Source organism: Chlorocebus sabaeus, chromosome 14 (genome assembly GCF_047675955.1).
Source record: "Chlorocebus sabaeus isolate Y175 chromosome 14, mChlSab1.0.hap1, whole genome shotgun sequence".
Taxonomy (NCBI): domain Eukaryota; kingdom Metazoa; phylum Chordata; class Mammalia; order Primates; family Cercopithecidae; genus Chlorocebus; species Chlorocebus sabaeus.
The window spans coordinates 28,627,250-28,648,181 of NC_132917.1; the positions used below are offsets into that span (position 1 = coordinate 28,627,250).

The window sequence follows — 20,932 nt, forward strand, 5'->3', positions numbered from 1 at the left end:
GATATATCCACCATATGATGCAGCCATTCTGCTGCTAGATATTTACCAAGAGAGTAACACACATACGTTCATACAAAGACTTGCTCGTGAATGTTCTTTGTAATGGCCCCAAACTGGAAAGAACACATATGTCCTTTAACAGGTGAATGGAGAAACAAATTGTTTATCTAGCAATATAAGTACTGTGTTATTAATAGACCAGTAGTATGCATGAATCTCAAACTAAGGCTGTGAGAAAGAAGCCAGGCAAAAAGTAATATGAATTCCTATTTATATAAAAATTCTGGAAAAGCAGACCAATATGTAGTTCATTAGCTGCCTGGAATGGGTGTGGAAGGAGGGATACATTTAAAGGGAGCCAAGGAGACCCGAGGGTGATAACAGTGTTTATTTTTATCATAGTATTTGTTTCATGGGTAAAGAGTATGTCAAACTGATCAAGTAGTACACTTTAAGTATGTGGTGTTTATTATGCTTCATGTGTACTGCAGTAAAGTTGTAAAAGAAAAATCTTGTCTTCAACACCACCTTTTTAGTAGTTGTAACTATGGCTTCTAGGTTTGTTTCTTTACATACATCCTTACAGAAATGAATGAGGCTGACTTCTCTGTTTTTTATCATTTCACTTAGTTTGGGATAACGTATTTTTATTTGCTTATTTTAAATTAGAAAATCATTACTATAGAGCCTTGGTCTTTAGTGGGCATGGAAGTATCCAAGAGCTTGTTAAAAATTCTTGTGCCCTACAGTTTGGGATAACTTCTAAATAGCTAGGCCATACTTTTTTGTCTGCACCAGTTCTGGTTTATACCTCTCATCTTGGTATAATTAATAGTGACTCCTTCCATTCACAGAAGTGTCCCAGTTTGGACAAGAAATTATATGATCATTCTCTATTTAGAGCACTTGTGGTTTTCACAAACCTCCTGTCTTTGAACCTTCCATTATGTTTCAGTCCTTTCTGGTTTCTCGGTATACATAATGGAGAACAAGTTCAGGGTTCTTTAGGGTTGTATTCATTGACCTGATGCGCTGCCACTCTATTTGGCCATTTAAGACAATGAAGCCTGGTGGTCTGGGTAACCATCTTGTGAAAATTGGAGACCTTTACAAGAGCATGTTGTATATCAAAAGATAATTTGTAGACTAGTTCATGCAGAATGTTTCCTATAGCCTCTAGATTATTGGAACTTTGTGCTGTTATTTATAATGAAGAGATGGTTTGAGGAGTATTTAGTGTCATCAAGCACCTCTTGAATTGTTAAAGTTAATATCAGCATAGTTTGTTTTGAATCTTGTATTCTGGTTATTTGAAAATGAAAATTTAGGTTAAGATGATTAAATCAGTATAGTCTATCCCTCAGTTCTTCAGTAATGATGTATAAAATGTTTTATTTCTTCTGCATAAGAAACAAACTATATAATTGTGTCAGTGATAGTTTTTAAATAGTACTTGATGGTTTTAGAAGGGCTTAGTGTAAAGATAGCTTTACAAGCAAATTAAATCCATAGGGAATTCTGAAAAAATATTTTAGGAACTGTTAAAGTAGGTTGGAAACCAGGCATGGTGGCTCATGCCTGTAATCCTTATATTTTGGGAGTCTGAGGCAGGAGCTTTGCTTGAGCCCAGGAGTTTGAGACCAGCCTGGGCAACATAATGAAACCCCAGCCCTACAAAATAAAAATTAAAAAACTAGCTAGGCATAGTGGTGTGCCTAGCTACTCAAGAGGCTGAGGCAGGAGGATCCCTTGAGCCTGGGAGGTCGAAGCTGCAGTGAGCTGTGATCATGTCAGTGCACTCCAGCCCAGGCAGCAGAATGAGGACCCTGTTTCAAATAAATACATTAATAGGTTGGAAACTAACTTTCTCTATTTTTGCCTTTCGGTGCCACTGCTGTTTCTATTCTGAGCACATTTATAGCAACAACCATCACCAAAAAATACAGACACCATTAGAAAGACTCTCTGGGACTAAACTCTTTCAAAAGGACCCTAATTTTCACCTTCTACTTCTATAAAGCATGTGGGGCTTGAAGAAGTTGAACAACCTGCCCCAGAAGATGTGCTTCTAAGGGGCAGGACCAGAACAGATCTGCTCTGTGTCCTTTGCTGTAACCCAGTGTGGAGACTGGGTCTCTACCATAGACGTACCCTTAAAGGATTTTGATTCAAGCTCTCATTATGTCATCTTTTGATTGGCGTAAAATTTTACCAAAAATTTGACACCTAATTTAAAAGGATTTCTTGCTTTCTGAGTAATTTTACTGTTTTGCTCACTCTAGGGGGGATACAGCTCAAATTTCATAAAATGGAGGTTTGGGAACATCTCTAAAGTGGCGTATGTCTGTATTCAAATGTCTAGAGATGTTTTAATAAAACACAAAGAAGTAAAATTACTTCAGTAACGAAGTAAATTTACTGATACCCAAAGACTGTGCTTGTCTGTTAACCACAGGACATAATATAACATACTCCATTCAGTCCCTCCAACCTTTATTTTTGCAGAATTCTGTTTGTAGTTTATTGCCTTGGTCTTAAATGATGTAAAGAATTCATTTTTACAGATTTTTTTTTTTCCCTGTAGTGTCCTTGGTTTGTGAGTATGCTCATCTTAATAATCCTTTTATTTTCTCACAGAAAGTACTTCAAACTAGGAATGTAAACCTTATAAAGAAGACTGTATTAAGGATGCCCCTGCATACTGTTATTCCATTGTTACAAGAGGTAACTGACTGCTTTTTTCATTTTAGCATCCTAATGCCATGAGTTAAATGGAAAATTCAGTAGTTAGAGAAATGGATTTGTAATACGTCAGGACAGATGGCATTTAGAGTGAATAATGGATGAAAGAAAGTACTTTAGACAAAAAAAAAGTGAAATGATTAATTCCTGGGGCAGTGAAAGGAAATGTCATTGGCAGTTTTACCTTTATTCTGCTAATGGCTGTTGTGTGTCTGTTTACCTGGAGGCACTTGGAACTTGTGGCACAGAATGCTGTTTGTACGGGATATTATCTACATGGGAATAATTGTTGTAAACACCCCAACATAAAGCTCCCAAATTCTCATTTTGGCTTTTCCCATTATGTCCTGTGAGGTACCTTAACCTAACACCGAAACCGTTTTTATATGTGTTGATTTTCTTAATCACAGATGGGTTGTTAATCTCTGTGACTGGCAATATGGAATTGGAGGTGGGAGGACTGCTTGAGCCCAGGAGTTTAAGACTGTAATGCGCTATGATTGTACCTCTGAATAGCCACTACACTCTAGCCTGGGCAACATAGCAAGACCCCCTCACCTTTTTTTTTTTTTTTTTTTTTTTGAGACGGAGTCTTGCTCTGTCGCCCAGGCTGGAGTGCGGTGGCACGATTTCGGCTCACTGCAAGCTCCGCCTCCCGGGTTCTCGCCATTCTCCTGCCTCAGCCTCCCAAGTAGCTGGGACTACAGGCGCCCGCCACTACGCCCGGCTAGTTTTTTGTATTTTTAGTAGAGACGGGGTTTCACCGTGTTAGCCAGGATGGTCTTGATCTGTTGACCTCGTGATCCGCCCATCTCGGCCTCCCAAAGTGCTGGGATTACAGGCGTGAGCCACCGCACCCGGCCCCCTCACTTAAAAAAAAAAAAAAAAAAAAGTATGCATAATTTCACTGAAACTTGCCCTACAAGACTGGGTATACATTTTTAAAAATTAGGCCTAAAAATAGAGTGTATTCTTTGTAATTAGAAATTATGCTTGGATTCCATTTGTCTAACATGCTGCTGAAGTATTTTGCAAGTATAGTTATAGTATTAACATGTGGACTGGTGTACTGTTATTGGTGGAGAAAACTGTGTACCTAAAAAAGCAGTGTCTTGTATAGAAAAGGGTGATCATATGTTTTTGTAATATTACCTACTATAAAAATTTGCCTAACCTTGATTTTTTTCTTTGTATTTTAAAAATTGAGATATAATTCACATAGCATAAAATTTAACTCTTTTAAAGTATACATTTTAGTGTTTTTCAGTATGTTTGTAAGTTATGCAATTGTCACCCCAAAAAGAAATCCTGTATCTATTAGCAGTCACTCTCTATTCTTCCTTCTCCCAGTTCCTGGCAATCACTAAGCTATTTTCTGCCTGTGGATTTGCCAGTTCTGGACATTCCTTCATATAAGTCCTATCCTAGACTTTTATCAGCTAATTACTCTGATTTTGGGAATGTCTTCATAGACTATATTATGCTGGTTTAAAATAGACTACTTATTAGAATAATAATTTCTCAGTATTGTCATTGTGTCATAGGAATTGACAGCATTGGTTGCGTCTGAAGTGCTGTTGTTAATAGTGTTTTTTTCTCCCTTAGCTTACAAAGAGGTTACAAGGACATCCTAATAGGTAAGATTAAACATGTGACTTAAAAACAGTGTTGTCTGACAGCATGAAATTAAATATTAGGTGGTTCTGATTTCTAACTAATAAAACAATTTTTTTTTTTTTTTTTTTTTTTTTTTTTTGAGACGGAGTCTCGCTCTGTCGCCCAGGCTGGAGTGCAGTGGTGTGCTCTCAGCTCACTGCAAGCTCCGCCTCCTGGGTTCACGCAGTTCTTCTGCCTCAGCCTCCGGAGTAGCTGGGACTACAGGCGCCCGCCACCGCTCCCGGCTAATTTTTTGTATTTTTAGTAGAGATGGGGTTTCACTGTGTTAGCCAGGATGGTCTCGATCTCCTGACCTCGTGATCCGCCCGCCTCAGCCTCACAAGTGCTGGGATTACAGGTGTGAGCCACCACGCCTGGCCAGTAAAACTCTTTAAATGTCAACTATTAACCCCCTGTCACCTCCCTTATTTTAAGTTGAATGATTCTTATTCTTAGCGTTTTATTATAGTTTTCTTTTGGAGAATGCCTAAATAGATATTTTAGCTTTATTAGCAGGTCATTTAAATGATTAGTCTTATTTTATTTAATAACTTAGTGTTGATATCACAAAATAGCTGCTTATAGTACCTGCCAAACCTCTGATAGCTGCTTAAGACTCTGTAAAAATATATTTTAGTTAAAAGACTAAATATTGTGTCTTTTTTCTTGATAATCTGATCAAACATTTAAATAAGATGACATCTTAAAGATCCTAAGCTTATAGTATATATATTATCATCAGTATCTAGATAGTAAAATATGTAGGTTTTCTTATAAAAAATTTTTTTCTCATGGGCTGCATAACCCTTCTGAGCTCACGAAGGAGGAAAACTAAATAATTCATTAATTGTGATTGTTTTTTGCACACTTTTGGTCTGTATTTGCCTTTTAATGTTAATAGAGAACTGCTGTTCTTGACAGAATAGGTTTTTATGTTTATCGTTAACATAAAATGCAAAACCAGTTGAACTCAATTTGGATGAAGATTACTGCCCTCATATCAGTTAATTATGAAGCAAAACATGGGCTTTATTTATTTATTTATTTATTTATTTATTTATGTTTTGAGACAGAGTCTTTCTCTGTCACCTAGCCTGGAGTGCAGTGGCGCGATCTCAGCTCACTGCAAGCTCTGCCTCCTAGGTTCATGCCATTCTCCTGCCTCAGCCTCCGAGTAGCTGGGACTACAGGCACCTGCCACCATGCCCGGCTAATTTTTTTGTGTTTTTAGTAGAGACGGGGTTTCATCATGTTAGCCAGGATGGTCTTGATCTCCTGACCTCGTGATCCGCCCGCCTTGGCTTCCCAAAGTGCTGGGATTACAGGCATGAGCCACCGCGCCCGACCTTATTCTTGAACTGTTATAGAGGAAGGGGTTTTTGTCCTGTTCTCTGATGTGGCCCCCAATCCCTGCCCAAGATCTATGACACAGATCTCAGATAATCTGAAAGAGAAAACGGAAAGTGATATATACACAGTGATAATATTTATTATAGTCATCTTCACAGAGCAACATTTATAGATCTTCACTTGTCTGTCTGGGTTTTTGTAATAGCTCAGTTGCATTTACTTTTGAATTTGTGAACATCAGTTTACTTGGGTTTTGTTTTGTTTTTCCCCAGTGCTGTGCTAATGGTTCAGTGGCTAAAATGTGTGTTAACAGTTCATGCATCTTACCTGTCCACGGTGAGTCTTTTCAGCTTCAGTTGCCGAGTAAGAATAGTTTGGCTTTGATAAGGATTGTAAACTTTGACAAGTATGGCTGAACAAAACCATCCTTTCCCCATCTGTCCTTCAGCCGTTAGATGCTTCCTTTAGAGATTTTGTTTTACTCCAGGTGCAATGACACGAGCCCTTTCATGATGTCACTGCTGTGGCCTTTTATAAATTGGTCTCTCCCTGCCCCCCCGATTTAAAAATTAGCATGTATTCTATAGAGATCTTTACAAATACAGAAAGGAGAAAAGTTATATAATGGCGTACTAGGATTTAGATGTTTTTCTATACACACACACACACACACACACACACACTTGGCAAGTTTTAAATGTTTTTATACATGCTAACATGTCTGTCCTGCCTTGCCCCAGGAGGATAAACTGTAGTTAATGGTAACAGTAACATAAATAAATATTTACTACCTGACGATTTGCTGGTGCTGCTGTCAGCTCTTGATCGCCTATGCAAATAGAAGAGGGAAAGCAACACCAGAAAAAAAAAAAATTTGTATTCATAATATGAGTTGGGTTCTTTGCCACATCATTACATCTGTCATATTTTAAGCTGGAAATGAAAGTATTCAATTCTTTTTCTTTATCTAGTGTTTTACATTAAGTTTTAAGTTTTTAGTGGATAGTTGTAAAAAAATCCTGAATTGTTCTTTAAACTGTAGCTCTTCTTAACACAGTCACACCCAGCTCTTGCCTTGTCGCAGTCCCTTGTTCTCTGTCACTGGCTCGTTTGCCTTCAGTGGCTTGAATTAGGGAAAACTTGGTTAATCCGTTTTGAGGTCAATAGTTTGTTCTTTGTGTGTCTGGGGAGAACTCGGTAAGATGCTGAAATGGCGTGGAGATAACAGTAAGGATGGATCCTGGGTCTCCCAACCTGTAGGATTCTTGGGAGGTGACCTGGGAGCACTGGTAAGAGGGTGGCCGAGGGGTATTACAGTTGCATGAACGATCCCAGCAGATGTCGAATCTTAGGAATCTGGATGGCAAATGGGGCAACACTAATGTGGCCTCAGTTACTTGCTTAGAAGTGAGGAGAGACCAGGAGGCCTTGTAGTGAAGTCTTTTCTGGAATCAACTCCTGAGGTATAACTATCAGAATAGTCGTGGTATAACATTCAGGGTCATGGCAGAACAGACCAAAGAATGGTATAGGGAGGGCCCCTCAGCCCGTAGCAGTTATTGAGGAAACCATGTTTTTCCTCGCTCTTTTCCTTCATTTCTTCCTTCCTTTGCAGATATTTTTAAGTGCTTTCTCTAAGCCAAGGGCTATGCCAGGCATGGGAATTCATCACTGTACAAAACACTCTGGTCCCCATCTTCTTGGAGCTCATAGTCTGACCAGGGACACAAAAGGGAGGTGATAAATTGGAATGCAGTCACCTTAAACCTTGCTTTACTAATTTTCATGTCTGTCTGCTGTTTAAAGTTAACATTTGAATGAAACACTTATTTACTAAAGTATCAGAAACAGGAGTGCAGGGAAAGGCTAATCAGGGGTAAAGAGTGGGGTCCCTTTTTCTGTAGTGCTACAGGGACAGATGAAAGCATGTCCTAGGGGTAGGGGGTGAGTTGGGAAAGCCAGCATTGTTCTTTTTTTTGTTTTTTCTTGAGACGGAGTTTCACTCTTTTTGCCCAGGCTGGAATGCAATGGCACGATCTTGGTTCACCGCAACCTCCGCCTCCCGGGTTCAAATGATTCTCCTGCCCCAGCCTCCCGAGTAGCTGGGATTACAGGCATGTACCACCACGCCCGGCTAATTTTTGTATTTTTAGTAGAGATGGGGTTTCTCCATGTTGGTCAGGCTGGTCTCGAACTCCCGACCTCAGGTGATCTTCCTGCCTCAGCCTCCCAAAGTGCTGGGATCACGGGTGAGCCACTGCACCCAGCCGCCAGCATTGTTCTTAGAGCCCAGAGATGGGAGGAAAATTAACCAGATGCAGGTGTTTGAAGGCAGTGGGACAGGAAGACCTTTGTTCTGGACTTCCAAATGGCTTCCTTTAAAAAGAGGCATTTATATTTTTCCAGTTGCTTTTTATAGTTGATCTAGGATAGAAAAATTATGGCCATGATGGTTTCCTTTCATAATGTTAAAAATGATCATCTGTGTGAAAGTAGAGAGAGCAAGGGCCTTTAAGATTTTATGAGAAAGGCAAATTACCATTGTTTTATTGCTCAACGAACCTGGAGGAGCCAGGCCTTTATCAGTCGTGTTGTGTTCCAAATGTAACAGCAATATTCTCAATACAAAAGACTCCGATGAGAGCAACATGGGAGCAGAAAAGAGAGTGTCCTACTTTCATGTTGTAAGCATGCTTCAGAGGACTCATTAACAGGAAGTATATTTAAAATGCAAAAGGTCAGCTTTGTATTGTGTTCTGCTGGTCTCTGGGAGCTGGGAAAAGGTTTCTCTACCTCTTTGGGCCTTATAGTAAGGGTAGATAATATGTTAGCATCAGAGGATAAGATTCAGAGGAAAGCCTCTTTAGCCTGGAGATATGTGGTAGAGGCATTTTTAATTTCCTGTATACTTTATACTGGATATTGGCCTTATCTGAAATAATTCAATCAATACAGAAAAGTCCCACCTTGCAGTTTCCCTCTCTTGCACTTGTATCGTTGTTTTTTTATAAGACTATTATTTTTTCCTCTTAGGACATTGAGGGTCTTCTGTGAAAATTCGTGATGTTGTTAGGCTGTGTTGCAAGTAGCCACTGCCACTGGAAGTACTTGTAAGCAGATGTGTGTGGTGCAGTGGCTAAATACTGAGGCATAGCTGAGCATGATTTGCATGTTTGCCATCTCTAATATGTTAATAGTGCCAAATGATCATTTTTTTCTCTAGTTGCCTGACCTGGTACCCCAGCTGGGGACGCTCTACCAGTTAATGGAAAGCAGAGTCAAAACTTTTCAGAAACTTTCACACCTTCATGGAAAGCTTATTCTTCTGATTACACAAGTGAGTAAATTGTATTGTTCTGGGCTAAAACTTTTGGATTTGGTAGGAATGGAGAGAGGAATAGGGATCATTTTGAGACAGGGTCTTGTTCTGTTGCTGAGGCTGCACTGCAGTAGCGTGATCATAGCTCACTGCAGCCTTGCTCAGGTGCCTCCCAAGTAGCTGGGACTACAGGGATGCACCACCATGCCTGGCTAATTTTTAAATTTTTCGTAGAGATGGCGTTACCCAGGCTGGTTTTGAACTCCTAGGCTCAAGGGATCCTCCCACCTTGACGTCCCAAAGTGCTGGAATTACAGGCATGACCCACCACGCCTGGCTGAGAGCTCCCTGTTTCAATAAGAAATTGGTAAATCAGGATCTAGTCTTTAACTTGGAAAGCTTATCAATTTGACAGTAAGGAAGTTTAGTTGTGCCTATTTCAACTTTTACTCACATTTTTTTCTCACTGTTGTGTTTCAATTGTTATACAGTTAGTAAGTTACAGGGTATTTATACAGTTAAAATTCTGGCACAGAAAGATATTCTAATCACCTCAGAGTTTTTCAGCTTTACAGAGTAATTCTTTCTCTCTTGTATCTGAAGGATTTTTTTTTTTGCTCTGTATTGTGTGAAAGTCCTCCATTACGGTGGTGGAGGGTGAGTTAGCAGCAGTGGGAAGGTTGGGAATGCTGGTGGTTGTGATACTTGGGATATGCTTACACTCTACTTCAGAACAGTACTTCATCTTCTTCCAGGTAACAGCATCAGAGAAAACAAAGGGAGCACCTTCCCCTGGACAGAAGGCAAAGTTGGTGTATGAAGAAGGTAAAGATTGGGGGCATGGGATGGAGTCTAGAATTACAACATTCAGTTTTCAGTGACTGAGTTCTGTTATCTTTGTGGAAACATCAGTGTAAAATCTTCCTTTGGCAAGCCTCCTCTAATTAAAATAGGCAAGTCCATGGCAAAAGTCTGTGGTTGATCAGATAAGAAAAGAAAAGGCACAAGTATAATACAATGACAAAAAAGGGCATTAGGTATGGAAGAGATTTTTTTCTTTTTTTCTTTTTTTTTTTAAGACAGGGTCTCAGGCTGTTGCCCAGGTTGTAGTGCAATGGCATGCTCACAGCTCGCTGCAGCCTTGACCTCCTGGGCTCAGTGCAGTCTTCCTGCCTCAGCCTCCTGAGTAGCTGGGACTGCAGGCGTGCTACCACCATGTCTGACCAACTTTGAGATTTTTTGTCAAGACAGAGTTTCACTATGTTGCCCAGGCTGGTCTCAAACTCTTGGGCTCAAGTGATCCCAACGTGCTCGGATTACAGGTGTGAGCCACCGTGCCCGGCCAGGTATGGAAAAGATTTAAATAGAAGAACACTATATGAACAAACTTAATGTTAATACATTTAAAAATCTAGGTGGTATAGTTAATTTTTAAGGAAACATTAATGACCAAAATTGACTTTAAAAGAAATAAAAAGTTTGAAAAAGCCAGTAGCTCTAAAATTGACTTTATAAAACCTCTCACAAGATACGCCCAGAAATTTTGAAGGTTATTTGATCAAGCCTTCAAAGAACAAGTCTTTTTTGTTGTTGTTTTTGACAGGGTCTGTCTATTGCTCAGGCTGGAGTGCAGTGGCTCGAGGTCGATCATAGCTCACTGCAGCCTCAAACTCCTACACAAGCAATCCTCCTGCTTTAGCCTCTAGAGTAGCTGGGACTGCAGGCTTGAGCCACTGTGCCTGGCTAATTTTTTATTTATTTATTTTTTTAAGGTAGAAATGAGGTCTCTTTGTTGCCCAAGCTGGTGTTGTGCATGTGGCCTCAAAAACAGTCTTCTCGCATCAGCTTCCCAAAGTGCTGGGAATAGAAGCATGACCCACAGCACTGGGCTGTGCTTTTTGTCATGTACTAACAGTTTAGTCATTTTATGAGCCAAGTAGAATTTTTTTTTTTTTTTTTTTTTTTGAGACGGAGTCTTGCTCTGTCGCCCGGGCTGGAGTGCAGTGGCCGGATCTCAGCTCACTGCAAGCTCCGCCTCCCGGGTTTACGCCATTCTCCTGCCTCAGCCGCCAAGTAGAATCTTATAACAAAACCTGGAAATGTCAAAAAGAGAACATTTTAGATCATCCTCAAATATCCTGAGTAGCAAATTGATCGTAGATGTAGAGTTACAGCTAGACCAATGGATTGGCATAGTTACCCCTGAAAAACCCGCAGCTCTGTGGACTCTTGGTGTATTAATTGATGGTGTGTATTGTCTTCATTGTGGAGAAGATAGCCTGCTCAGTAAATCGTTAGAAACACGGTAATTTACATGGAACAAAAAATTTTACCATCATCACATCACACATCACATTCCATATTGTGAGAAATGGAGAAATTTAAAAGAGTAAAAATGGTCAGGTGTTGGCCATGATTTGGGAAATGGGAACTCATGCTGTGGTGGGAGTATGTGTGCATTCTTATTAGAGAGCAACTTTGTAATCTCAAAGTTTGCAGTTTGCATATCCTTCCATTCATCGGGGGCAGTCCCAAAGTGATCCCAAAGTGCTTGGATCCCGAAGTGCTTTTGTGTGTCCCAAGGACCAACACTTCTCCAAGTATGAACAGAGGACCTATGGGGATGCCCGGAACTCTTCGAGAGGCTCATGATGTCCTCCACTTTTCAACCAGTTGTCTGTGGGAGGCTAGATTTTCTTCATATAGTTCAAATAAAACAACATATCCAAAAAATAGAATGCAGAAGCAAATATGAGAAGTTCGTAACAGTGCCACTCCACTTAGTAGAATTTGCTGTTGTTGTTTTGGAAATTCCATTTTTCAATTTTAGTATATGTGTTGCCAAAGTGAGCACAGAAATACCATTTTTCATTAAAACATTATTTATGTTAACATGTAATGGATGGGCATTTGTAAACAGATTAAATATTCTTAAATTTAAAAATTGAATTTGAATGTGATAAATATAGGTAGACTTTTCCCACATAACCAAAAACTTTTTGGAGCCCTCAGTTTTTTAAGAATGTGAAAGCATTTTAAGGCTAAAAGGCTTGACAACATAGCTTTAAAACATAAATGTAAAGAGATTATATAAGTATGTTCATTGCAGCCTTTATAATTAAGAAAAAGACTTGTAAACAACATAATTCTTCATTAGTGGGAGCATGTTTAAAATGATTTATTCCTTTAGCATAACACTACTTTAGCCAGAGTGCCTGGAGTCGAGGTCGAGTTAACATGCATAAGTTTGATTACAAAATCAAGTCATAAAATGATACCTTCTGTATAGCATCGTATAATTGTAAAGGATTAGTAAGCAAAATAAGGGTGGCTTGAACATAAGCTCCGTGATACTGCAACGTTCGGTTTGGTAACTGAGGTGGCTACTAAATGACTAACGGGTGGTTAGTGTAGACAGCGAAGCTGGACAGAGGGATGAGTTACCTCTCCGGCCAGGCGGAGCCAGATAGCATGACACTTCACCATGCTGCACGTAACAGCACGCAATGGAAAACTCAGAAATCCTTGATTTGTTACATTTTCCGTTTAATAGTTTTGGACTGCAGTTGCCAAGGGAAACTGAAACTGGGGAAAAGGAACACATATTGGGGGAACTGCTGTATAAGTCTTTCGTGAATATGTACATGTGTAATTCATGGGTAATATAATGTATATGTTATAACAGCATACTGAGGAATGAGAAGCTCACAATAGTGGTTTCTTTTGGGGAATGGGCTTGGCGAGATGGGCATGTAAGGGAACTTCATCTGGAGATAATGATTTATTTTCTTAAGAAAAAGTAGATAGAAGAAGGATGTTAGAATGTCTTAAAAAAATAGGAACCTCATTCTATGATAACATTAGCACACGTAACAAAATCAATTCCTTAGTTTTATCCAATGCCCAGTTTATCTTCATCTTTCTCCAGTTATCCATAAAATATCCTTTAAAGCGGTTTTTCCCATACTAGACTCGAGTTGTGCATCATGGGGTTGAATCTGGTTACTGTGTTTCTGAAGTCTCTTTTTAGTTTTTAAGAACTCCCCTTTTCATGACATGGACTTCGCTGGAGACTGGGAAGTGTATTTCACAGAATGCCCCACCTTGTGGTTGTGGATTTGCTTCCTTTTGGCTTCTTTTAGTTTGCTCCTGTAAGCTACAGTTCCTTTAAACTGAATGTGAGGTCTAAAGGTTTGATTAGATTTTATTTTTGGAGGGGTTGCATCAATACTCATCACTCATATTATATCACACCAAGAACCACATTGTGCGTGTTCACAGTTTTTTCCTCTCCATTGTGAGATACATTGTCCTTAGTGCTTAGAAAATAATCTAGCTGTGTTAATTTTTTTAAATGTTTGAGTGTTTACCCCCCCCCAGTAATCATACATCTAATTTATCAGTTGCTAATATTACATTGTTAGTACTTTGTGGATTAAAAATAATGCTAATTCTTCCATAAGCCAGCTTTTCTGTGTTGAAGTTTTCCTCATCCACTGGGGCTATTTGGTGGCCCTGATATGGCTTAGTATTTTAAGATGAGATTTTTGTAAGGGGTTTGGCTAGTTGGTTTGGCCCAGTGAGATCTTGAAGGAATAATATAATGAATATACCTTTATACATGTAAGAATAAATTAGCCAGGTGTGGTGGCTCACGCCTGTAATCCCAGCACTTAGGGAGGCAGATGTGAGCGGATCCTTTAAGTCCAGGAGTTCGAGATTGGCCTGGACAACATGGTGAAACCCCATCTCTACCAAAAGTTAGCTGGATGTGGTGACTACTCAGGAGGCTGACACAGAAGCCTGAGGCTTGAACCCGAGAGGCAGAGGCTGCAGTGAGCCAAGATTGCTCCACTGCACTCCAGCCTGCAAAAAAAAAAAAAAAAAAATTAAAGTTACGTCTTAGTTGGATAATTGCTAAATATAAATAATATTTCTAAAAGTAAGTTCAGGAATCTGGTTCTGTTTATTTTCCAGGCATACCCTCTGTTTTGTTCTAAAATTAAGGCTGGATTTTTTCTCCCCTTACAGAATCTTCTGAAGAGGAGTCTGACGATGAAATAGCAGATAAGGATTCTGAAGTGAGTGATTTGTTCCCTGTATATACATCAGCCTGTATATCCTCATACTCTGTAAGAATGAGGCCTTCATGAATGCTTTCCTTGTTGGTATTTCTACTAGGATAATTGGGATGAAGATGAGGAGGAGAGTGAAAGTGAAAAAGATGAGGACGTTGATGAAGAGGAAGATGAGGATGCTGAAGGAAAAGATGAAGAAAATGGTGAGGACAGAGATATAGCAAGTGAAAAAGAATTAAATGGAGATTCTGACTTAGATCCTGAAAATGAAAGTGAAGAAGAATGAAGACAGCAAAGCAAGCCGGTCAAACCATATAAACTCTGGCTCACCTTGCCCAGTGGTGAGGGTTGCCTCTGTGCCAGGATGCCAAGGACCGCTGCACATTTCCAAATTCACAGCGGTGGATCCCATGCCACTTTGCTGTCCTGAGCACCCCAGACTTGACTGTGTAAATAAGAGTGTTTCATTCAAATGTTAATAAACTTTACACAGTATATAGACACATTTTCTGCAATGTACTGACATCAGTGTCCAATATATGGTATATTTTTATAATATAATATCCTAGTCTGATTGGTTATATCAAGAATTGACAAGTGCAGATAAAGACCTTTCCCATAGGAGTTCAAGAACTGGACTGTTGTGAAGGAGTCAGCTCTTATCTCAGGTTGGTATCTTTCATCAAATCCAGATGCAAAGCAGCACTAGTGAAAATTTTTTTAATTTAGTACATTTAATTTGATACATTTTCATAAAATATGAAGGGATAACTAAAAACTGAAGTGAAAATGATGGTAATTAAAAAAAATCATCAGTATCCCTAGTTTGTGTATTAACTGTGATAATCCGACATGAGTCAGATTGAATATTTGGAGTGCTTCCCCAGAATAACCACTTATTTTTTAAGCTGTCATGTGAAGTATTTTTTTTAAAACAAAACAAAAATTATGGTCATTAAAAAAGCTAGATTAGCCTTATTAAGGATTTTTCTTGACTGCAAATTGCTTGTAAAGAATCATCAGTATATAGATTAGAAGTGCTCATTACCTGCAACTTTTAAAAAAATTCAGTTATAGCTGCTTTTGAAGAGGTTTTCATTTTATTTAAATTACTAATGGATCAAAGAACAATTGTTTATTTTTTCTCTTTGGTTTTAGATATTAATGATAACCTTGTTGGAATTTTTTTCCAAAGAAAATATTTTTATAATTAAATAATTTAATGTTTTTCTTCCTTTTCATTACCTACTCTTGGCAGTGTTAGGGTATGTGTTTACCTTCAAAATGATAAATCTCACTCAAGATTTTTTATGTATGTATAAATATTTTGGTGTGCTACAAAAGCCTTTGCAAATTATCAGTAGTTTTTTTTTTTTTTAAAAGAATGAGCCGATATTGGCTTAGTGCTCACTAGGGGACATGCAGATGGAAGCTCACCTCTAAGAAACGGCTGGACAGATGGATTTATTTTTTCCCACCTGTGAATATGTAAAACAAAACCATTATCTTTGAGGGACTTTTTAATACCAATGGCAGAACAGAGATTTGTGTGCTCAACTTAAGAGCCAGAGCCATATAAGCATCTTGGGAAAGCAAGTTTGAACCAGCTGCTGGTGTAATGTACAGTTATATTTGTCTATAAATGGAGCTGTTTATGGCAATTTAATACCATTCTCTTTGTAAAGTGAATAAATATTCATCTTTACCCAGTGCTTGTCTTGTGGTATATGTAGGAGAATACAGCCACATGTTTGGGCTTGTGGTGTGAAGGTTTTTAAAAAGCAATTTTGCTCCCCTGGCATTAAATAGGCTTCAAAGCTTTCAAAATGCTTTCAAAGCTTGTGGATAACCTAGAATTTGCAACGAAGTGGAAGAATCAAGACATTTGTGTTAGTCTAGTGTCAGCTGTAGCTGGTTGATTCTTCATGCATTCCCACTTGACTGGGTTGTGACTTCACAACCCAGGGCTGTAGTGACAGTAAAGAAAGAGATACGTGCTGGTGAATTCAGTCCTGTACTGGTAACCGACACTTGGCTTAGAAGTCCGATTTCCCTTATACCTAACTCTGCCTAAAGAAGTAAATGATGACAAACCATATGGTAATTTCTAATTATTTTTTTGGTTTAGAAAAATCCAGAGTTAAATTGTCTTGTTACGAAAAGAATCTTCTATTTTTAGAGTATTTCATTGTCTTTTTCCTGTGTGTGTTTTCTTTTTTGAGATTAATTTTTCTTCCCAACTTTTCATTTTGAAAAATTTCAGCCCTCCAACCACAATCAAGTCAGTCATCATATATTGTAATTTCTTGTCATATTGCTCTAATAATTCAGAATAGTCACCCTCATCCTGTGTGTGTGTGTATTTTAATATTTAAATGAGTCCACATAAATTAAGCCATGTTGTAGAATGTCCTACATTGTGAATTTGTCCAGTTGTTTCCTTATGATTAGATTCTGGTTTAAATACTTTTTGGTAGCAATCCTAAAAAGGTGGTGGTATTTGAGATGAATTTTTAAAAGAGAATTATTTGGGTATAAATGAATATGAGAAGGTTTTAATGTGAGTAGATGTCAGGGCCTCAGCTTTGGGGGTTTTGAAGCCGTAGTAGAACGGTTAATACTTCTGGTGAGGCTCAGAAATTGGGACTTCATAATGGAAACATTGGGTGCATTGATATCTCTAGGGTTGTTATAATTCCATTGGAGGTTAATGCCCAACATGCTACCTTCATTCATTCAGCAAGTACTTCTTGATTGCCTACTCTGTGTCAGGGATTATTTAGTAGCTTGATGCATAACCATTGAACAGCAGCAGGGGAGGATATCTGCCTTTGAGAAGCTGACATTCTACCAGGGAGATGATGGCCATAAACAATGTATGAGTGAGTAAATGCCAACCTTTTTGGCACCAAGGACTGGTTTGGTGGAAGACAGTTTTTCCACGAACCGGGTGGGGCAGGGGATGGTTTCAGGATGATTCAAGTACATTACATTTATTGTGCACTTTATTTCTAATATTATTACATTGTAATATATAATGAAATAATTATACAACTCACCATAATGTAGAATCAGTGGGAGCCCAGAGCTTGTTTTCTTGCAACTACACAGTTCCATCTGGGGGTGATGGGAGACGGTGACAGATCATTAGGCATTAGATTTTCATAAGGAGCATGCCATCTAGATCCCTCACAGTGCAGCCCTCCTGTGAGAATCAAATGCCACTGCTGATCTGACAGGAGGTGGAGCTCTGGCAGTGATGTGAGTGATGGGGAGCGACTGTAAATACAGATGAAGCTTTGGCTGACCCTCCACTCACCTGTTGTGCAACCCAGCTCTTAACAGGCCACGGACCTATGTTAGAAGGTGGCAACCTACAGGTGGAATAGCAGATTAAGGAGGCTGGGAGTTAGGGTGAGGGAGTGCTGGTTGCAGAATTAAATACATGATCAGGGTAGGGTTTATTGAGAGGGAGAGATTTGAATATAGACTGGGAAGAGGTGTCTGGGAAGTAGTTATCTGGGGGAAGAGAAAAGAGCTTGAGTCTAAGGTCCGCATGAGCCTGCTGTATGGAAGACTGAGAGGCGGTCCATGTGGTACATAGTGAGAAAAGGAGATTAAAGCAGAAGGTAGTGAGCAGTCAGGTTGTGTAGGGCCTTGAGGCCATTGTAGGAACTGTCTTATGCTGACTGAGAGTTTGAGAGAGTGACATGGTCTGCCTTCTGTGTTAAGAATTCAGTATCGTCCTGGCTGTTGTGTTGAGAAAGCACTGAAGGACAGTTTCTTGAAAGGCAGAAACCGGTAATGTGCTTTTAGAGCAATCCAGGGAAAAGGCGATGGTGACTTGGGCCAGGGTGGTATTGGAGTTGGAAAGAATTGGTTGACTTCTGATATGTGGAAGTTAGAGCTGATGGGATTTCTTTTGAGATGTGCAAGGAAGCCAGAAAGCAGGTATGATTCACAGGTGCTTTTTGCTAGCACCTGGATGCTGCTGTGGGTGGAGTGGGTTTGTGAGGGGAGATCAGGAACTGAGTTCTGGACATGTTGAGTTATAGATACCTATTAGGCATGCAGGTACATACCCACGTAACTTGGGGGAGAGGTTGGATGGAGGTAGTAATTTGGTGTTGGCATAGATGTGACATTAAAGCCGTCCAAGACTGGGTGAGCTTCCCAAGGGCGTGGTCTGAATAGAGAAAGAGCCCCCAGGCCTCGCCCTGGGCAGGAGCAGGGACCCCAGGGATCCCAAGAAAGAGTGACAGTGAGGTAGGAGGAACTGATATTTGTTCTACTCTCTTCAAATTTGAATTCCCTTGTTTTTTTTTTTTTTTTTTTTTTTTTTTTTTTTTTTGTGGAGACAGGTCTCGTTCTCACCCAAGTTGGAGTGCAGTGGCATGATCATGCTTCCCCAGTTCAAGTGATCCTTCCACCTCTCATCCTCTTGAGTAGCTGGAGCTAGAGGTGCACACCACCATGCCTGGCTAATTTTGGTATTTATTTTGTAGAGATTAGGTTTTGCCATGTTGCTGGTCCTAAACTCCTAGGCTGAAGTGATCCTCCTGCCTTGGCCTCCCAAAGTGCTGGCTGGGCGTGGTGCTTAGGTGCAAGCCACCATGCCTGGCCAGATTTGAATTCTTGCCATCCCTTAGCTGTAGTTTCTTTCAGTTGTAATTGGTAAGATAACTGGTAAACCCACCCAGGCAGCAGTGGCTTTTTCGATGCTCCTCCTGTGACCATTTGTGATCATGTCTTTGAAGACAACTCAGGCATAAAATTAGATTTTATTTTAATCAAATGTAGTTAGCCTTTGACTTTTGTGGCACCTCAGCACTGTCCTTATGCTGACAAAATTGTGCAGTGGATCACAAAGCAGTGGCAGAATGAGAAGCCGTAGCAGTGTAACAGGATTAGCAGGTGTCATTCAGACAGAGGACGCCTGGTGTGGACAAAGCATGGGGTGGGGTGGGTAGTGCTTTGTCTTCACATGGTGCCGGCTGACTCTGTGTGAGGGCACTGGGTTGGCTGTACTCATCCATACTATAACTTGTGTTCATATGTGTGTGGGTAACTTCTAATATGAAAATATTTCTGAGGAAAATAAATACCTGGGCATGATAGCAGACGCCTGTGGTCCCACAACAATTATAAGTCATTGTGTAGAAAGCAGTGCAAAATAAAGTTTGTTTGGATGTCATATGAAAAATCCAGAGGTTGAAAATTACCACTTTAAAATGGCCTGGCATATCCTAGGTAATTGTGGCTCAAAGGGAGAGGAAATAATCTTTCGGGTGCTGAAGTTAGAAAGGGCTTTTAAAGGGAAATAAAAACGAGGTAATGAAAACATGTTGCCCCGGGCCTGCCCATGGCCCTGTTGTAGCTTAGTTTGTTAGAGATTCCTCCCCGACCTAGAGCTGTCCAGAAAGTTCAACAGAGACTGGAAGCAGCCCTGAAGTTGAATGAGGACTCAGCAGCTCCCTTAGTTGGTCCTGTGTGGTCATGATGTTCCAAAGCTGGACCAAAGCTTTGCAGATTCAGAAACTTCAAATTTTGTTCTTGTCTCTAGAGCTGATGCAATTTCACAGAGTCGAATCGCTAACCAGGCTGCCAAGAGAAATTGTGTTGCATGTTGTATTTATTTGCGACAGGTAACATTCCTCTCAGTGGAGCAGGATGTTCCCGTTGGGTGGTGACCGTTCTTTGTACTCAGGAGAGTTGCATAATAAACCAGTTACGTAATTGGAAGATTGTGTTTGGACCAGAGTGTGGAGTAAGAGAAATGAACTGGATGGCCTTTGTAGCTGGTGGTGTGGACGAAGTCTGGCCTGTCTGTACTGACAGGGTTGGAGTTCTTGGCTCCGTTGTGTGTTGTGCTACGTCCTCTTACTGCCTGCTAACCACTCTCCTTTTGTAACAGGAATTGTTAAAAAACAGTTGACTGGCTGGAATGTGGATGTTTTGACTCTCCTCAGGCACCCACTTAGGGTTGCCGGTCAAGGTGCTTTCTCATAGTTTAGGGATAGCTTGCTGGTGAGCATGGGTACCATAGGAATATGGTTATACCTAAAAAACAAACTGGATAGATTCAGCCAGACTTTGACCTTGGTAATTCATGACTCAACCTCGACAAAGGCCTCTCCCTTTTTTCTGTGGCAAAATATACATCACATTTACCATGTTAATCATTTTTAAGAGTGCAGTTCTGTGTCATGAAGTACAGTCACATTGTTGTGCAACTGGCAGAATCTCTCAATTGGTGACTTTTGTGGTTTGATGAGGTACCAGAAATAAAAGGAGGGCAGACAGGAATGCAAGTCGGTCTGTTGTGAGAAGAGACCGCACTGGGGTCCAGAAGCTGAGTGCTAGTTCTGGGTCCACCCCACAGCGTGGCAGTGATAACACAACTTCTTTTTTCTGGAGCGTGACAGGAGAGTAACAGCAGTGCCACCTGTCTCATGGATGCTGTAAGAACCCCATGGATCTGCGTCTGTGGGTACACGTTGAACATCAGAGTGCAGCGCCTGGCTAAGGGATTATTTTCAGAGCAGTTAATTGTTACATGATGGGAGAATAAGTTCTAACGGAAATTCCTTTTTGTCTTTGGCGTTATCAAGAAATCCAGACACAGCCTTATGGGTGGACGCGGTTCCCCTTTCCAAAGGTGAAAAAGGGAACTTAATACAATCTTTTTTTAAAAAAATAAGACTGTAAAAATCTATTGTTTTGAAAGCCAGTGACATGTTCATTGAGGAAATTTTGGCAAAGAAGGAAAATAAAATCATATGACACA

General features: G+C 40.0%; 1 protein-coding gene across 1 annotated transcript in view; it reads left to right on the forward strand.

Moving 5' to 3' along the window:
* WDR43 (WD repeat domain 43) overlaps window positions 1-15,854 on the forward strand; it is a 56,676-nt gene extending 40,822 nt beyond the window's left edge. Inside the window, exons 12-18 of the mRNA XM_007971063.3 lie at window positions 2,638-2,724; window positions 4,348-4,379; window positions 6,021-6,084; window positions 8,972-9,085; window positions 9,823-9,892; window positions 14,099-14,148; window positions 14,249-15,854. Coding sequence (XP_007969254.3) covers window positions 2,638-2,724; window positions 4,348-4,379; window positions 6,021-6,084; window positions 8,972-9,085; window positions 9,823-9,892; window positions 14,099-14,148; window positions 14,249-14,431 — 600 coding nt within the window. The 3' untranslated portion in view covers window positions 14,432-15,854. The remainder of the gene's footprint in view (window positions 1-2,637; window positions 2,725-4,347; window positions 4,380-6,020; window positions 6,085-8,971; window positions 9,086-9,822; window positions 9,893-14,098; window positions 14,149-14,248) is intronic.
* Window positions 15,855-20,932: the final 5,078 nt, after the last annotated feature.